The sequence below is a fragment of the Lytechinus variegatus genome, chromosome 7 (assembly GCF_018143015.1).
Source record: "Lytechinus variegatus isolate NC3 chromosome 7, Lvar_3.0, whole genome shotgun sequence".
NCBI classification, from domain to species: Eukaryota; Metazoa; Echinodermata; class Echinoidea; order Temnopleuroida; family Toxopneustidae; genus Lytechinus; species Lytechinus variegatus.
Window position 1 is genome coordinate 42,271,532 of NC_054746.1, and position 20,717 is coordinate 42,292,248.

Consider the following 20,717-nt stretch of genomic DNA (forward strand, 5'->3'; position numbering starts at 1 on the left):
AGTGACTCATGAATAGAATCTGAGAGCGCGAACCGCAAGCTTAAAATTTGTGATATTCCAACCTGAAAACTGGACATATTTCATACTTCTTTTTGTAACCAGGAATAGAATGAGTTCCTCAATAAACAATACTTGATGCGAGCGAGAAACGTGAGCCAAATTTTTCCGATTTTCCAACCTGAAAACTGGACATTCTATAGCATTCTTGAAAAAAAAAATTATAGCAGCGAAGAATAGTTTTCAGAACTGAAGTGGCTTCCCTGGGTAAATGATATCTATATCAATATCATCATTCTAGGCCCACATGAAATTTCCAAAAGTCTGAGCACGATTCGCTCGCAACATCTCACAAGGATGCCCTTTTCACAGTATTGACCAAAAAGGTGAATTTTACATCTTCAGATTTGACTTTTCCCCCAAACCGCTTGCTCTCTACGCTCGCAGAAACGAAACGTAAATATATAACTTTAGCATGTTTAGTGATCATTTAAAAATTGTGCTCAATTTAGTTACTACAAAAACACACAACCTCTTTACACAGATGATAATCTAATGGTGAAAATATCTGTTTGCACCAAATTGCCCCTATTGGCCCCTTTTTTTACTTTGCCCCCCCCGAAAAAAATACGTTCCGCCGCCATTGGCTAAAACACGCATCGTCTTCATGGCTAACTGCAAAAAGTTCTTAAAATGTCCCATTTAGATCAGATCAGAGCTTATATATTTAAAAATTCTGTTCGCGCTTCTTGCTAGCAGTTATTATCTAAATTTAGTTACATAGGCATCTCGCTTTGAAGATCACAAACATATTGCCCATCACAAAAATATAGCTCGCGCTCGCATTATTTAAAAAGGGTTTATCATGTTATTACATATTTACTTTATTTTATAAGGATAAAGCTAATTATTGACTGCTAGGACTACCCTTTCAAAGAAACAAACAAAAATCAACTTTAAACTGCCGATCAAGGAAAATATGGCTAACCCCCCCCCCTCTATTTGACGAAAGTTGGATCCGCCGGAATGGAGGCAGGGGGCATCAAAAATGGAATAAAAAACAGGGGAATTAATATTTTCCAAAATGGGAAAGTTCCTTTTTCAAAAATAAATATGCCGTTTTTCATGTTTTTTCGAAATAAAATACTCTTTTTAAAGTATACAAGTTAAGTTTTAAGGCTGGAATATTGAAAAATTTCAGCTTGCGCTTCGCACTCTCATTCGATTGGTGAAATATGCATCCTAAAGAGGTTACTAAATGCTTTCTTTAACAGGTTCCTTTTCTGGTCAGTATGTTTAAGCTCGCGTTTTGCACTCGTGTTAATTCTTTAGTTAGATGCACATCTTTTTAATGACAGCAGAAATCTGCTCGGATTTTTAAAAACTAATTATCATTTTTTATTGAAATAACCTAAAGTTTAGCTTGTGATTCACGCTCGCAACACCTCGCAATAATGCCATTTTAAGAATAACTGACCACAAAAAACGTTATACAACTTCACCTTTGAATTTGTTTTACCAAGCCGCTCGCTCATTATACTCTCTCCCGAAAAATAAAGCCTAAATATACATTTTGCCATAATAAGAAGTCACTTCAAAAAAAGTTATTCTCTACTTAATCACTATTAAAACAGACAATGACTTCAAGCAGATGATAATCTTAAGGTGAAAATATCACCACAGTCCCAATTTTGACGTATGAGTTTCATTTTTTGGCTTTACCCCCAACGAAAATTCGTTCGGCCGCCCTTGCCTTCCCATCCTCATATGATAATTGAACGGCAACAGTGTCCCCCGCCCCCCTCCCCTTGCCTCTGCCTCTGCTTTCCCGGTTTTCATTTTTCGGATTAACGAACCTTATTTTGTTTTCGGATTAACGAACCTTATTTTGTTTTCGGATTAACGAACCTTATTTCGTTTTCGGATTAACGAACCTTCGGAAAAACGAACCTTATTTTGTTTTCGGATTAACGAACCTTATTACGATTTCGGATTAACGAACCTTCGGAAAAACGAACCTTATTTCGTTTTCGGATCAACGAACCTTCGGAATAACGAACCTTTTTTCGTTTTCGGATTGACGAACCTTCGGAACAACGAACCTTATTTCGTTTTCGGATTAACGAACCTTCGGAACAACGAACCTTATTTCGTTTTCGGATTAACGAACCTTCGGAACAACGAACCTTATTTCGTTTTCGGATTATCGAACCTTCGGAATAACGAATCGTCGGAATTACGCCACAAATGTTCGGATTAACGAACCCTTTTTCGTTTTCGGATTAACGAACATCGAGGTATAGGCAATTTACGTGTTTCGGAATTACGAACCTTCGGAATAAAGAACCTTCGGAATTACGAAGCTTCGGAAATATGAAGTGTAACCGAATAATCAGGCGGGTACTTCCACATATTCAGGAAGAAATAAAACTTTCATAATACATCAAAATAAAAATACAAGAAATAGTGAGTGAGTGATGACATCAGTTCCCTCGCAGAATCCATGACACATGCTCCGGCGACGATTGCTCCGATGACAAATTCCCAAAATGCGACATTTTCTCCGCCGGCATTTGCTCCTCGACATTTGCTCCGCCGACATTTGCTCCGCCGATATTTGCTCCGTCGACAGTTGCTCCGCCGACAGTTACTCCGCAGACAGTTGCTCCACCGACAATTGCTCCACATTTAGCGACAAATGCTACCCGAACGACACATGCTCCGGCGACAATTGCTCCGCCAATATTTGCTCCGCATGTAGGGACAGTTGCTCCACCGACATTTGCTCCGCATGTAGGGACAAATGCTCCACCGACATTTGCTCCGCATGTAGGGACAAATGCTCCGCCAATAATTGCTCCATCGACAGTTTCTCGGCATGTTACTTTAAAGTACATAAAGATAAGACCTGAGTAAAATACCTGCGACAAATACTCCTCGAATAACAATTGCCCTGCTCACGATTGTTCTACCGTAAGTTACAAGGCCTAAAGGAAGACAAGACACTTAATTGCTCTGACGAAAATATTTGTTACATCCTTTTGCGTTACATACTTTTTTGTATTGTTTTGTTTTACCATTCAAGTTGTTGTGCCACTTTCACTAGCGTACCTACGGGGGGGGGCTGTGGAAAATCCAAGGTACGCCACTGGCCACTTTATATCATAGGCGGAACCTAGTCTGCAGGCACAGACCCTCATTGGAACTTTGATCAACAAGTGTGCCTCCACGCAAAGACTAGCACATAGAAAACTTGCTGTTCCAATACAGGAAGCGAGAGAGCCTTCAGTACACAAGGCATGAGTAGGCTGCACATTCAGACCCTTATTTCGAGTGAAGGGTTTGCCCAGCAGACTAGGCGGAACCAGGGGGAGGGGCCCGGGTCCCCCTATTAGCGGAGCAAAAAAAAAGGGGGGTAAGGGGAAAAAACAGGGAAAAGAGAAAAAAGAAGAGAAAGACAAGTGAAAGACTTGTAAAATAAAAAGAATCTTTCATATTTCACTATATAAATTTTTTGCTCGTACTTCGTGCTCGCATTGGCTGTGTTGATTTACATAATTATCTTGTTCAATATGGAGCTTATATATCAAGTTTTGAAGTCAATCGAACTTTCATTATTTTGTTTGATTTACAAATTGATTGTTTTAAAAATGTTAGTTTTACGATCTGAACATTAATATTTTCTGCTCGTGCTGCACGCTTGCAAATGTTAACTTATCAGTTACCTTTATTATTTCGTGTATTCCATAAAGTTTTCAAAATATCCCTTTGCAGATCTGATTGTCAAAACGTATCAGCTAGCGTTGCACGCTCGCATTTTGATTGGCAAGTAATGTATGTCTCAATATTGATTATACAACAAACTTCTTAAAATCCACATTTCGTTGACAGTCTATCAAAAGTTTCGGCTCGCGATTTGCGCTTGCATTAATTGTTAAAAATGTGTATACTCATGCATCTTATTCATAATTACCAAAGTTCTTAAAAAGTCCAGTTGTAAGGCCATGATTTCGTGCCCTACTTAGGCATATTAGCTTAATAACTAAGATAAATAATTTTATAATTAAATTGTCCCTTTTGTTTCATCTCGCACTTAGCAAGAGGAATAGGAAGATCATGTGATGACTTGTCCTAATGATGTCCCGGTCCCTTGTCAAAACCTAAAGTAATAATAATGAAAAATATTAGCTGTTTTTTTTTAAGTACGATCCATATTCACCACCCAATTTTCATACAAAGCTCTTCGCGCTCGCATTATTTGATTGCTGAAATATATAGAGTCTTCATGGCTAACTGCAAGCAGTCCTTAACAGGACCTTTACGACCAGTTCAAAACGTATATCAAAAAATTTTGCTCGCGCTTTGCGCTCGCATTATTAGTGTTAGGAAGATCCCCAATTACTCATCCTTTATACATAATTTACAAAACGTGAATAGAGTATCTCGTTTTAGGGCTCAATCTCGAAATTTTTCATCAATTGTTTAGTTGTATACCTATCCTGTTGAAATCACAAAAAGTGCTAAGAATTTCCATTTTTTAGAAATGTCAAAAAAATTCAGCACGTGCTTCGAGCTCACATTATTTGATCGTTAAAATATGTAACTCCTTCATGGCTAACTGCAGGCAAACCTTAATAGGTACCTTTTTGATAAGTTCAAAGCGTGTATTAACAATTTTTGCTCGCGCTTCGCATTCGTAGTTTTTATCCAGTTGCATACACATCTTTTCATGATAACATTGTCCAGAATGATCAAATTTTAGTACAAAACACATAAAATAAAATAAAAATTGTTCGCACTCGCGATTTCATTATTCAAATAAGGATTATGATATCATATATCTGTGTTGATTTATGACAATAAAGCAAAGAAGTGACTATTAGGACTACCCCTTCAAAGAAATGTTAAACAACGATAATTCCACATGTTCATGGACAAATAAACCTTTTTCTTACAGGAAAATGAGGAGAAAATTTGAATATTGTATATTTCTTATAATAAAATACAAAAGAAATAGTGAGTGAGTGATGTCATCAGTTCTCTCATTTGCATACCTACCAGTATGTGCATATAACTATTTTGTGAAATTAAGCGAAACTTTAAAATATCATAACTTTTTTATTTTACATCCGATTTCGATGAAATTTTCAGTGTTATGCTTGTTTGATTTTTCACTTTTTATTCAAATCAATTTTTTCTTGTGGTGGACATGTCCTTTAAGAGGAGAGTTGCTTTCACACTGCACGTAACTGAAGGGAAAAAATAATAAAAGAAAATGGAGTGAAAGTGACAGGAAACACCTTTCTAACAAGATTGTAAAACTTTATTAGGTTTCAATTCCATTAGAGGGGGTAGGAAAAAGTTAGAAGAATAAACAGTGAAAACAGACCAAAATAGCATTAGAGCGAGAAGAAAGAGATAGGAGAAGGGAGAGGTTGTAAAAGAAATAGGAACAGAAGTTACTAGGAATGCAGAGAAAGAGAAAGAAAAAAATAAAAAAAAACAGGAGAGAGGGACGGGGGAGGTGGTTTTCAAGGAAAGAAAGGGAGAAATAATCGAGATAAAAGCGCTGATGGGAAATTTAATTTGAGCCAAACTATTTCTTTCCGCTGAGCAATTCAATAAGGAATGTTAAAAATATCTAGAATAATGATGACCATACAGCTTTGGAGAAGAAGCGTTGTTAGTTTGACACAAAAAAACAATTATTCGGCGGAGCTATTATCAGCGGAGCATTTGTCCCTACATGCGGAGCAAAAAATTCGGCGGAGCAACTGTCCCTACATGCGGAGCAAATATTGGCGGAGCAATTGTCGCCGGAGCATGTGTCGTTCGGGTAGCATTTGTCGCCGGAGCATTTGTCGCTAAATGTGGAGCAATTGTCGGTGGAGCAACTGTCGGCGGAGTAACTGTCGGCGGAGTAATTGTCGGCGGAGCAACTGTCGGCGGAGCAACAGTCGGCGGAGCAACAGTCGGTGGAGCAACTGTCGGCGGAGCAACAGTCGGCGGAGCAAATATCGGCGGAGCAAATGTCGGCGGAGCAAATGTCGGAGGAGCAAATGTCGAGGAGCAAATGTTGCGGAGCAGATGTCGCATTTTGGGGAGCATTTGTTACCGGAGCAATCGTCGCTGGAGCATGTGTCGGTTTACCCCCTCGCAAACCGACCGGGATGTGCATAAAGTACCGGTATTTGGTGAAATAAAGGGATGGTCCGGGATGAAAATTTTGTGAAAACAGTTATATGCATATCGTCATGAATATAGGTGGGCTGATGATGTCCCATCCCCATTTTTTCTTATGTTATTACAGGAAGTCATAATTGTTTCATTTTTTTTCATACATATACAATAATGATGTGTGTCCATTATAAATTTCTCCAGCCCGAACCATTACTTTACGTGAAACTTAAAAATGTTAAAACTTTCTTATTTTACATCCGATTTTGATGAAATTTCCAGTGATATGCTTGTTGGATATTTCTCTTTTGATGCAAGTCAGCGTTTTATTGGGGTGAACTTGTCCTTTAACCCTAAAAAGACTGGGGGGCCTTTTAGGCCCCCCCCCCCTGTACATAAATCGCGATAACTGTTTTGCGCATGAAGCGTTGGCGCCGCCATTTCTTGACTTTTTTCTCTTGAGATTTGCGCAACGTTTGATACCAAATTTGTATACCCCCATGCCGCGGTTGCGGAGTTACGTAACATTTTCGTATCACATGTCACGTAAGAAATTGAAATTTGTATTCGTTTGTGTGTAAAGTGTATGGTATTTGAATGAATGTTATACACATTGTTTTTCTAACTACATTTTTATTTGTTTCTTTCTATATTATGTCACTTGTAAATTCAAGTAGCAGTTCTAGGATATGAAAATAATGAAAAACATTGCATAAAAAAATAAAGAAATACATAAGAAATGCAAAATAAAGAAATACATAAGAAATTAAAATCAAAGAAAAACATAAGAAAAGTAATGCAATAAAACATGCCAATTATTTTATTTCTCTACATAACGCATGCGGAGTACTTATTTGCATATTTAGTAATTACTAAATTTGCATAAGCATATCTAATAATTCAAGCATGAAACAACACAATTCCATGATAAACAACCTCTTCTTACAGCTGAAAACCTTGAAACAGGAATTTATGGACCGCAATAAATATCAAAATATGAAAAATTCAATTTTTTGATAAAAATTTGCATATTCACATAATTAATTATGAATATAATTTGCATAAATTATGTGATATCTCTTATGCTTTGTTTTCACCAGCTAGTGTACATGTAACACATCACTTGTTTATCTTCCAAGATTGCTTTGGCTCATTGCAAGAGAATGTAATGCAATAAAACATGCCAAATGTTGTATTTCTTTACATAACGCGTGCAGAGTACTTATTTGCATATTTAGTAATTACTAATTTGCATAAGCATATCTAATAATTCAAGCACGAAATAACACAATTCCATGATAAACAACCTCTTCTTACAGCTGAAAACCTTGAAACGGGAATTTATGGACCGCAATAGGTACCAAAGTATGAAAAATTCAATTTTTTGATAAAAATTTGCATATTCGCATAATTAATTATGCATATATTAAAAAAATACAATGAATATCAGTATTTTGACTATGTTTTCTTTTAGAGGACATGACAAAGGATGTGTGTGCCAAATTTGGTTGCGATCGGACGACCAACGGCCGAGATCTTAGGGGGGCCAAAAAGGCCCCCCCCCCAGTTTTTCTAGCCTCCAAAATAGCCCAGTCTTTTTAGGGTTAACACAACAAAATAATTTAACTATATAAAGTAAGCTGTAAGTACCAGCTATCAGACAAATATTGAGGGATTAAAATATTTTATTTTTCTTGCAAATTTATCATTCTTCATTCCTAAGGAATACATACGGATTGATTCAGTCGAAATTGTTAATAACAGTAATGTATTTTAGATGAAATTTATATTTAAGAGTCTAAATAATTTATCTTCTAATTTCTTTATAACTTTAAATTCGTTCCCGAAAAAGACAAAGTATATACAAGATTATCACCAGCCTACGTCAGTTGATGTCTCAAACTGCAATACCGAATATTATAAATGCTCATTCATCAATATTTTTACCCTTCACTAAATTCCAACCACCCTCTCTAGTTAAAAAAAAAGAAGCTCAAATTACTATATCAAACTGTCAATGGTACTTGCATGCGTTTCAACTATACTCCAAAATTTGCATGCTTATTGTATTTCCAATACATATACGTATGGATTTTGTATACTTTTATCATTTACAAAGGGCACCCTATTATATTTAAGATAAAATTATATAAATATAAGTTGATATTCTATTTCATTATTCAGATCTTAAAATCAGAATTCAAGTTTTCTCCGTATCGAGAGTTTGTTGAAGTAAAATTCTAAAGAAAAATGGATAATTATTGGAAATATATCACAGGAAAAGTATTGTATCGTCATTATTTTTCTAGATATTATAAATGATTTTTGGTGGTGATAGCTGTACTAAGGTCACCTCCTGTAACTGAATTGAAGTTGAAATTAATTATATTGGAAAGGAGAATGAAATTAAAAGACAAAAACTATTAAAGGGAATAAGCTGGTGTATTTGTTTTACTAGTACACAGAGGCTATAGAATGACTCGCCTCAATTAATCAATATCAATCAATATTATCAATAAAATTACATGGAATGTGATATCTCCTTTTGATGTGAGGATTCATATGTTGTTGTTTTTTTCTAGTTAGTGATTTTCAGTGAACTTAAATGATTCGATAAAAGATTTCATATCTTCATCTTCATGTAACATATAGCTATTAACGTAATTATTATGGAGACTGTCGACAATATCAAGATGAAGTAGTTTATTTGGAGAATCTTTGCCTCTGGATTTGACTACACCTTTGGATGATAGTTCCATCAATTTTGCTTTGATTTCGTCGTGTTTGTAGCCTCTCCCGCTGAGGACGGCGGCTGCACCTGAATAAAAATCAATAGGAATTTAATGATTATCGGGCCCAAAAACTTATTCTGGTATGATTGATTTATATCATGTTATAGAGGGGGCAAATGATTACAATGTCACTCAAAATAATGATCAATACTAATACAAAGCGAAAGAGCAACGCAAAATAAGTAGAGTGGTTGACGTGATTGGTTCCCGGTCTGCAGTGTTTGATGACATTAAAGCCAGAGAATAACAAGGTTTGGACAGATTGTGTAAAACCAGACGAAAACGCTGAAAGTTTTATCAAATTGGACAAGCCGAGGATTCAGGGTTTTTTTTGGGGGGGGGGGGCTTTGGAATTTGTGATGCCGAAAGACGTCTCTGCCGGGAATCGAAACCGGGCCTCTAGCTTTGAACGCCGGTGCCTTAACCACTAGACCACAGAGATGGGTAAGTGGCTAGGGCGACCCCGATCCGATTGACCGTCAGATAGACAGATTTTCGACACTATATAATGTACCAATTATAATTTCCTTTGTCACCAATTTTTCCAAAGGGCAGATAGCTCTGGGGAACTAAAAGCTATATACGTCTACCATTGTTCTCTTCATCCATTTCTTTCACAAAATATTTTAATAATATAGTTGCTGTTGTACATGCACAATTTCACACAATAATTGTATACTTTCTCCCATACGTATACTGTATTAAAGCAATATCCAGCAGAGGCAATGCGGCTTGTCATTGTTCAAAACCCACCTTCACACGACGCCGACAGGGGGTAAAGTCAATACCCCCAAATTTTCGGCGTAAAATGAATTCCCTTATATATATACGCATACGCAATGCAATGACGTATCAATTTATATAGACAATGAATTACCGGTACTGAAAAACAAAGAATAATTTTTAAAAAGTATATAAAACATAACAAGCTAAAGAAATGTTTGTCAGAGAAACATTGAAAATGGAAGGGGGATCTGGTAATATTACAGTAAATGTGCGGTACTATATGTGAGTCAGTATTTTGACAAAAATAATATTTTTAGATGTTTCTTAAATGTTTTTGTTATTACAAAGAATAAAATGATTTGGTAACGAATTCCAAATTATTGGTACAGTACATCGTGGAGATTTTTCTTCATACGTAAATAGAACTTTCCAGCGATTTCTCGTATTGTCATTGTGAATATTGAGATTTGTAGAAAACAAAGGTTACGTGTTGTACGGAAGGAGATAATGAAAATACAAGTACCCTACTGTGTGATAAGATATAAACCCCTCAAAAAAGTTTGGAAATCTGTGTTTGGCCATTAATTTTTATCCCAACTCACAATTTTACGCAATGCATATTTTACAGCAATCGAAAGATCATTTAATTCTCTTTAAAATGATACAATGTTTGTTATGATCAAGCTACCAGAAAAAGAGCAGGATTCAAAAGTGTTGGATGATGTCTGAATTGAAAAGCTGCAAAACAAGTAAAAAAAGGTTTGGAAATCTGAGTTTGACCATTAATTTATCCTAACTCCCAATTTTATACAATGCATTTTTGATATCATTCAAAAGATAATTTAATTCTCTTTAAAATGATACCATGCTTGTTTTGATCATACCAAAAAAACAAAAAGAGCAGGATTCAAAAGTGTTGAATGAGGTCTGAATTGAAAAGCTGCAAAACGAGCAGAAATAGTCATGATGGGTCAATACAGAACATGATTCGTTTGTCTATGTCAAAAGAGATGAAAATCCATTCAAATCAAGGCAAGCCCCTGCTTCTGTAGTGATGGTGCTGTGAGTCGTGGATTGAAATACCCATGCATGTTTGTTTGTTTGTTTGTTTGTTATGTTTTTGCTCGTGGTGAGGTGTGTTTCATTCCATGTTAATGGTGATGTTAAGGTGCATGAAAACATTTAACAGAAACCGCTGTGAAACTCACTCATCACCACTGAAAAAACCCCAGTAACTTTCAATATTGTGTCATTTTGCAACTTTCGAATTTTGACCTCGCCCCACATTTCAAGGCACTGCGTCTCCATGTGAACCATAATCATATCCTGTAGGGTATCACTTTAAAGAAAATTGTATTCATTAATATTAATTACACATTGATATTAACTAAAACCGATGAGGGATTATCGATCAAAGTCAGATTTCAAACCTTTTTTTAAAGACTTTAGATCTGATATATGAAGAGAGGAGCAGAAAGGGCTGGGCAAGTTTATGGCTGTTCATGCATATTCGGAAAGATTTTTTTTCTGTAACTTAATTAAGGTATTTATTTTTAACTTGGCACAATTACCCTCAATCACTTACACAGTATTAAATACGGCAATACAAGAATGTTATATGTAATGAAAATAAAGCACGATTCGAAAGATAGTATTTGAGTTTGAATAAGATACCAATATATATGGATACTTTACCAATAACATGGTTTATCTGAGTATCTCATTTCAAATTGCTTTCAATATAAATTCCGACAAAAAAATCGCAGCATCTACCCTCTTTAAAGAAATTGAATCAATGTTAATAGTTAATGTGTTGTAAGTATCAGACATAATTATTATGTAAAGAAAATATCACGAGGTTAGTCTTCTTTTTATTCATGAAATGTCTATTGACTTCAAACCAAACTTTTTACTTTTAAATTCTCTAAATTTTTAGAATAAAAGCCAGGAGAGAGTAGCAACACAAACCTAGTCTACAAATGTAGACCCACATCTGCAGTGTGTGTACCTTAGCTGATTCAACGAGTCTGCATAGCAGACTAGGTCTACTGAGGCTGCAGAAGTGGAATGGCTCGCTACGCTGCTTCGCAAACCAGTAGCAGATCCCACCTCACGAGCCATTCAGAGTCTGCATAGCAGACTAACACAAACCCTTTGTCTGATCACCAGTCCTACCCACTCAGTGCATGCCCTCATCTACATACACCCATCAGGCCCCGAAGCATGTTAGATGAAGAATTCTCAAGCATTTGTGATTTTTTTTTTCGCTCTGACGCTATACGCTCCCTCGCATGATATTATAAATATTTTTATATGGGTAAAGGGGTATGATCAGTATAAGGCTACCCACAATGGGCCATTTTCATTGCATTAGAATAAACCAACGTCGAAAAATTTTCAAGCTAAAGAACCCCACCCCCCCAAAAAAATACCAGTCCAGAAAGTCCAGAACCGCGCCTTAAAAGGAATAATAATATGACATTAAATGTTTTGTTGTGCGATTAGTTGATATCATCTCTCACTTCTTTGTTTTGCCCCCCCCCCCCCATTTTATGTATTGTATGAAATATGAAATTATATTCCTCCGCAATCATTTTCCCACTTATAATCTAAACTTATTTTTTCGATCTCCTCACTGGCTTCCGGTACAAAATTATTCAGTAATAATCAATATGGCACCCGAATATATACAAGACATAATCTCCCTTCGTTCTTCCTCTTCTGACTGCGGAATGGTTTTGAAGGGGGGGGGCTGACCATGCAAAATATCACAATCAGATGGTCAATTTTACGTTTTTGTACACGGTTTTGGGAAAAAAGGGGCTGAAGTCCCCCCCACCCCTCCGCGACCATATACATTCGCACCAGGAGCGGAACTGAAGGTTTTCCAAAAAGGGGGAGCACATTTTCCCGAGGGAAATCATGACAAACTAACGAAAAAAAAAGGTTTTCAACCAAAAATTATTTCGTCCACGAAATAAAATTGACAAGCAAAATAAGGTCTTCACTTTAAAAACGGCATTTTTACATTACAAATTTTCATTGTGCTTCTCGAAAGGGGTTGGGCACGGGCCGGCTATGCCCCTCCCCCGGATCCGCCAGTGCTCCGCTCATATTTTTCCTCAAATTCCCTCGCACGAAAACCTGATATTGTTATCGTATTTGCTGTAACAAGCTATCCATATACAAAATGCTCGGTGGATCCAGGTTTGTCAACAAAAAGGGAGCTTTTTTAAAAATTAATGACAGTTTATGTCAAGAGAAAAAAAAGCGAATGAAATAATGAATGATCAGAAAATGTCTTCAATGTCATACTGCACGGCAAATTACCCTGTAAACTATTTCTTAAGGCGCTAAAAAGTGAAGGGGACTGGATCCGCCACTGGCTCTCTCTTCAGTAATATTCAAATTCTCTGCTTCAGACCATTCTTTTCTTAGGATTAGCGTAGTTTTTCTTTATCAATGGATCATCCATATACAGCGCCCTATGACTTTTATTATCATTAGTAGTAGTAGTATTAACCCTATATAAATCATTATTATTAGTATTAACCCTATATATCATTTTTTTTTTTAGATGAACCTGGCCCCGTTTTGAAACTTTTTTTTTCAAAAAGAGTATCGACCAATATAATACCTGTTACAAAGGGCGTGGCCATTGACGTGCCGCTCATGCTCTTAACACTGTCATCGGCATGGTAATCAAGACTAAGTATATCTCGACCAGGTGCGAATATATCAACACAATGTCCGAAATCAGAGAAGAAACTTCGATGGTCATCCATATCTGTTGCCCCGACAGTGATCACCTGAAGATCAATAGAATGTATAAGAAATAATGGTATTCTAAAAAAAATATTAGGAAATTATCATGATAATTTCAGTCCAGGGAACTTCCCTGATAAGTCAAAGTTAGAATATCTTCTGAATGCTTCATTGATCATGATGCATATTTCTAGCCTTTGGTGGCCTTACCGGGAACCTTACAATATTCTGAACCCTCAAAAACTTGTCAGAATTCATGCACATTCAGCAAGACATGCAGGTAAACAAAACTAGGCTGTCATAGATTTGTCCATTATAGCATCCGTAATAGGTCCATGATTATAGAGAGACTATATATAAATTATTTTAAACTTTCATCTCCCGCTCGACAGTATAGGCCTACTACTGCTTTTCAGAAACGCTGTTGATATATTAAACATAAACCCTCTATCATTCAAGGTTGGGAATTAATGATGTACCTCATTTATTCTTAAGTATACTTACTTCATCTATTCTAGCAGGGGACTTAGCACACGAATCATTATTCTCATTGCTTGCTGCCACAGACAATACACATCCGCTGTCGTAGAGGGCTTTAGCCATGGTGTCCAGTGATTTAGAACCTTTTCCACTGAACGACATTGATGCTATACAAGGACGAGATCCATTCTTTGCCACCCAGTTCATTGCTATTGACATGGAAAATATAAGAATTTGATCCATCCGAAATATACAACTTATAATTTGAAGGAAATTGGAACCGATCATTTCCCCTAAAAATCTAAATAGGACCTTTGCGGTTGTTGTAGGCAATAGGGCACGCGTCAAGACAGAAAAATGCCTTTTTACATTAAATATGACAGCTAATATTGCTTTTGGCCAAAATATTGTTTTTGTTTATTAGAACCTTCTATAATCTACTTCTTTATTCTTTAATTAATTTCTTATTTCAATCTACCTACCTATCTATCTATCTATCTACCTATCTATTTTCTTTCTATTGATTTTTTTGGGGAGTTATACAGTTACAGGAGGGGTGCACATATTCACAAGGAAAATTTGACCCGAAAAAGTTGTATAATGTAAAGAACAATTCGAAAAGCAAAAAGAAAAGTCCTTATTTGTGTACAAACGACATAGTTTGTTGGCACACTTGCGTTTAAACGCCAACTTGACAGTGACATATAAAATATCGACCATGACTCTCTCTCTCAAAAAAGGGGGGGGGCAAGGGCCGGAAAATGCCCCCCCCCCTGGATCCACCACTGATCATGCATTACCAAAATATTGCACATTACTTACCAGTAATAACTGCAGAGACGGATCCTTTTCGATTTTCTTTGATAACCCTAATACCATGTACAAAAGCTCGTTTTGCTACACCGTACTTGGTACCTGCTATGACTCCAGCACAATGTGTACCATGTCCATCAATATCAGATCCCTGTCCGTTAGCAAAGAACAATTTGAAACTACAAACAAAAATTGCACCAAAAAATCTATTGATCTTTATATTCTGTGTTTGTCTTATCATAATAATAACATTGACTCTCAATATTGTTATTCAGAGATCAAGTCAACAACAAAAAAATAAAAAAAAAACAATATTAGGGTGTCCACAACCTTACATCTGTCAATCATCATTACTTTTTTTTTTCAATGTAATTGTCCTTATCAAAACAATAACAGGAGGAAAAGAATTACTTTCCATTTGGAACAATAAAAACTTACTAAAAGAGAGAAAATGAATATCAAAACTTGCAGAATTGTGTTCTCAATAGTATAACAGGGTTTTTTTGCATCATGGCTGTACTATAAGGATTTCCAATAGGGGCTGTATTGAATGAGCAAGGTGACCAAGTTAATTCTATCCATCATTTGGTACAGATTATTTGGAATTTCAGACGTAAAATATAGGTGTGCAAGTTCATGGGGATGGGGAGGTTCTTGGCTTATTGTCCTTACCCCCCCCCCCGCAGTGCAAAAGACCACTCTTTTGTTAATTCTCGTCGCTCACCTGCCACCCGGTTATATGCTTTAGGCTACTTTAGGAAACAAAATGAAGTGCGGTCTCCCCTATGATTACATTATAGGAAGGGAAAAAATAAGGGGCAAAATTAAGAAAGAAAATGGAATAAAGAAGAATGGTGCGTATGATGTATGTAAATCTTACATTTCCACCGTAAGCATCAAAAGGAGCATCAGCTCTTCCTCTAATATCTTCATGTGTAGCTCGGATACCAGAATCTAGAATATAAACATGTGTTCCTTCTCCAGTACCTGTAAGAAGAGATTCGGTATTGGAACAATGGATGGGAATGGTCAAATGGACATAATGATCTAAAATCTTAATCAGTGGCGGATCCACGGGGGGGGGTTACATCCTGCCCGTGCTTCCCCGCCATTTGAGAGCCATAATACAAAAATGTTAGTGTAGATATGCCGTTCTTACCCAAATTAATGTGCCCCCTTTTTTACGTGAGGACCTTTTTTCTTCCGAGTTCTTTTCAAATTTTATGTTGACTAAATGACCTACAATATTTTGGTGACCCCCCCCTTTGAATCCGCCCTGATATGTAAATGAGGAAGAGGTTGAGGGGATCTGTGATGATATATCTTTCGTTGTTGTGTCCTTGATAGCTTGATCTCAACATTCATGTATGTGAACGTTTTTGCGAAAAATTCGAAACTCATTTTATTTTTAGGCATTGTCATGCAAATTGTGTTTTAGAAAATGTATGCTTCGGAAATTCACCAAACTTGTGGGCGACCATTGTTCGAGTGATACCAGAACCGTTCGGAAATAAAAACATATGTTTTTTTTAATCTGCCGAACCGTAGAGACTAACCTCAAATTTTTTTCTCCAAATCTCGCTCATGTTCGGCGAACTTATCGAGCACAAAATGAGAGAATGCACTATTGGAAGCACAGAATTTCAAAAAATCAAAATAGCTATAATAATTATAATAATAATAATGATAATAATGGTGATAATGGTGATGACACATAATTCTCCTATAGGCTTCTCTCACCTGATATCTCAAAGCGATCATCTAGGGGTAGCTTTTCTTGGTCTATTCGATCTAGTCCCCAGTTTTCAATGGCATCCTCATATATTTCTTCTTTATAGATTAAAACATCCGACAGAGACACAACGCCATCTTCCTCCACGTATTGTACACCTTCCATCTCACGTACCTTTTTCATATTATGTAAACAAAAATCAAGTGTGTTCAAACAGTAAAGAAAATACATTATACTCCCATTATAATACCTTTCTAAATCGATGTGAACATTTCAAGGGCTTACAACAATGTGTCAAAAAGTAGTTATTTCTAACTTTCCCGAAAATCCCGAGTGATCTTAATTCTCTTTCCCAAAACCAAAAATGGCACAAATTAAGATTTCATGGCATGTCTATTGTCTAGTATGAGCTGAGCTCCTTGTTTTATTAAACATTCATAAATGTTACTTTTCAATATGATATTATAGTTTCGCCCGGAATTACTATTCACATATTTATTGTAACTTTTACAGTTATTCTACCTCTGTGGTTTGTATTGTATGATCTAATGGATCACTTTAGAAATGATTTAATTATTTATTTTTTCATATGATTTATTAACTATTACTGATAATTTTAGTGTCATAATTATTCATAGGCGTATAGCAACAAAAGTAAGTAAACAGTACATGATTGCTGAGTACAGGGGGTTGATCTAGGCCGTCGAGTTGTATTGATCGTTAGGTGCAGCAATCATTCATAACCGTATATAGCGGGAGGGGGGTAGTAGTAGCACCCCCCCCCTGGAAATTTTAAAGACTTTCGATTTTTTTTCGAAAAAGTTTGCACGTGCTGCCCCTCCCCAGCAAAAAAAAATCTGCGAATGGCCAAGCAATCAAATATAATACAGTCAACTATAATGTAACAAGATGGAACCAAGGGACTTTGCTATAGGCCTAAACCTACTCACCTAGAAGATTGCAAATTTCTAAATGAAGTATTTCGGTTCTCTCGATTAACTATGAAAAAAAATAGTTTAAATTGTTCCTTACATGCGAAAGAGCTTCTGGATCGAGTTCTGCTGTAAGAATTCGATCATTCTTTGTTGTTATTTTCCCATTGAATGAAGATTCACGGACATGCGAATGAAAGGTCTCCACCCAATTATCAACATCATGGTCAGCCTATGAATAGAAACAAACATGAATTACGGCAGAGTTTACAAAAACGTGAGAACATATATAGAAAAGAGAAATAAGGAGTTGAGTGTACTTTTTTCAATGACAAAACATAACAAACAAATAAATAGGCCTATATTAGCTAAGAATATTTAAGGTATGCTGTTCTAAAATATTCTGTGTTTCCTCAGTTTCTGTGCTTATGACTACACCCTTCTATTCCCAAAATTTGTCAAAGTTCTTTCATAAAAAAAAACGCTGCCATAATGATTATAAGTTACACACTGTAGCATGGTATTTTTAAGATACATTTTTATATAAAATCAAACTTTCCCAGTGTTGCAACAAAGTGGGCCGAGATTTTTAAACCCTAATTATATTTCACCAATAATTAAAAAAAATATTATGTTTTACATAATGATAAAAAAGAGGATTGGGAATAAAATAATGAGAGAATATACCCCTGGAAATATATCCCCCCCCCCCCGAAATACCCACCGAAATCTTTTCAAACCGAACCTTTCACTATTACGTGGATCATCAGAATATGTAATTGTGGTTATAATCGTTGTTTGGATCTACCCTTTTCTCTTGTTGGGACATACCGGATTAGCAGTTTAGCACAATGAATCGCATAATTGCTGGCTCAAACCGGTCAAAACAGTAAATCTTTTCAAAATGAATGAATCTTTGTTCACTTTTCTTCAAATATTCTTCATGTTCACTCCACAATATTTATTTCACATTTTTGCACGTAACAACCACTTTTATGACTTGTTCTCTCATCTACACATTCTCTCCAATCACTCTATTTAATGACTATTGGCAATTCAATGTATGTTTGCAAGTCTATAACAATAAAAGAAACAAACGGAAACAGCATTTCAATTAATACAACCATTTAATAGGAAAAACAGATCAAATAAATATATCATACAAATCTATTTCAATTGTACGGATCAGTTCATCCTGCTGATACAAGGATTAATTTATCTTCATTTTAAAACTACATTAGGATAAATTTATCTTAATTTCAAGGCCACATGAGGATAAATTTATCTTAATTTCAAGGCTACATGAGGATAAATTTATCCTAATTTCAAGGCTACATGAGGATAAATTTATCCTAATATCAAGGCTACATGAGGATAAATTTATCCTAATTTCAAACCTACATGAGGATAAATTTATCTTAATTTCAAGGCTACACGAGGATAAATTTATCCTAACTTCAAGGCTACACGAGGATAAATTTATCCTAATTTCAAACCTACATGAGGATAAATTTATCTTAATATCAAGGCTACATGAGGATTAATTTATCCTAATTTCAAACCTACATGAGGATAAATTTATCTTAATATCAAGGCTACATGAGGATTAATTCATCCTAATTTAAAACCTACATGAGGATAAATTTATCTTAATTTCAAGACTAAATGAGGATAAATTTATCTTAATTTCAAACCTACATGAGGATAAATTTATCCTAATATCAAGGCTACATGAGGATAAATTTATCCTAATATCAAGGCTACATGAGGATAAATTTATCTTAATATCAAGGCTACATGAGGATTAATTTATCCTAATTTAAAACCTACATGAGGATAAATTTATCCTAATTTAAAACCTACATGAGGATAAATTTATCTTAATTTCAAGGCTACACGAGGATAAATTTATCCTAATTACAAGGATACACGAGGATAAATTTATCCTAATTTCAAGGCTACATGAGGATAAATTTATCCTAATTTCAAGACTACATGAGGATAAATTTATCTTAATTTCAAACCTACATGAGGATAAATTTATCTTAATATCAAGGCTACATGAGGATTAATTTATCCTAATTTAAAACCTGCATGAGGATAAATTTATCCTAATTTAAAACCTACATGAGGATAAATTTATCTTAACTTCAAGGCTACACGAGGATAAATTTATCTTAACTTCAAGGCTACACGAGGATAAATTTATCCTAATTACAAGGATACACAAGGATAAATTTATCCTAATTACAAGGATACACTAGGATAAATTTATCCTAATTACAAGGATACACGAGGATAAATTTATCCTAATTTCAAGGCTACATGAGGATAAATTTATCTTAATTTCAAGACTACATGAGGATAAATTTATCTTAATTTCAAACCTACATGAGGATAAATTTATCCTAATATCAAGGCTACATGAGGATAAATTTATCCTAATTTCAAACCTACATGAGGATAAATTTATCTTAATATCAAGGCTACATGAGGATTAATTTATCCTAATTTAAAACCTACACAAGGATAAATTTATCCTAATTTAGAACCTACATGAGGATAAATTTATCTTAATTTCAAGGCTGCACGAGGATAAATTTATCCTAACTTCAAGGCAACACGAGGATAAATTTATCTTAATATCAAGGCTGCATGAGGATAAATTTATCCTAATTACAAGGATACACGAGGATAAATTTATCCTAATTACAAGGATACACGAGGATAAATTTATCCTAATTACAAGGATACACAAGGATAAATTTATCCTAATTTCAAGGCTACATGAGGATAAATTTATCCTAATATCAAGGCTACATGAGGATAAATTTATCCTAATCTCAAACCTACATGAGGATAAATTTATCTTAATATCAAGGCTACATGAGGATTAATTTATCCTAATTTAAAACCTACACAAGGATAAATTTATCCTAATTTAGAACCTACATGAGGATAAATTTATCTTAATTTCAAGGCTACACGAGGATAAATTTATCCTAATTACAAGGATACACGAGGATAAATTTATCCTAATTACAAGGATACACGAGGATAAATTTATCCTAATTACAAGGATACACAAGGATAAATTTATCCTAATTTCAAGGCTACATGAGGATAAATTTATCCTAATATCAAGGCTACATGAGGATAAATTTATCCTAATTTCAAACCTACATGAGGATAAATTTATCTTAATATCAAGGCTACACGAGGATAAATTTATCCTAATTTCAAGGCTACATGAGGATAAATTTATCCTAATTTAAAACCTACATGAGGATAAATTTATCCTTA

General features: G+C 35.3%; 1 protein-coding gene across 1 annotated transcript; it reads right to left on the bottom strand.

Annotated features, from left to right (window-relative positions):
• Positions 1 to 7,735: 7,735 nt before the first annotated feature.
• Positions 7,736 to 18,266, bottom strand: LOC121419351 (extracellular serine proteinase-like). Its single transcript, XM_041613775.1, has 7 exons — positions 17,515 to 18,266; positions 16,491 to 16,656; positions 15,631 to 15,737; positions 14,760 to 14,901; positions 13,962 to 14,146; positions 13,330 to 13,501; positions 7,736 to 8,992 (listed from the first exon to the last, which is right to left on the bottom strand). Exons 2-7 carry the CDS (start codon positions 16,645 to 16,647, stop codon positions 8,757 to 8,759), a joined length of 999 nt encoding a protein of 332 aa, XP_041469709.1. The 5' UTR covers positions 16,648 to 16,656; positions 17,515 to 18,266; the 3' UTR covers positions 7,736 to 8,756.
• Positions 18,267 to 20,717: the final 2,451 nt, after the last annotated feature.

Coding starts and splice junctions, on each gene's coding strand:
- LOC121419351 (XM_041613775.1), bottom strand. CDS start 16,647: ATGGAAGGTGTACAATACGTGGAGGAAGATGGCGTTGTGTCTCTGTCG. Junction 15,738..16,490: donor TGATCGCTTTGAGATATCAG/GTGAGAGAAGCC, acceptor CTCTTCTTACAG/GTACTGGAGAAGGAACACAT. Junction 13,502..13,961: donor CCCCTGCTAGAATAGATGAA/GTAAGTATACTT, acceptor ATTGATCTTCAG/GTGATCACTGTCGGGGCAAC.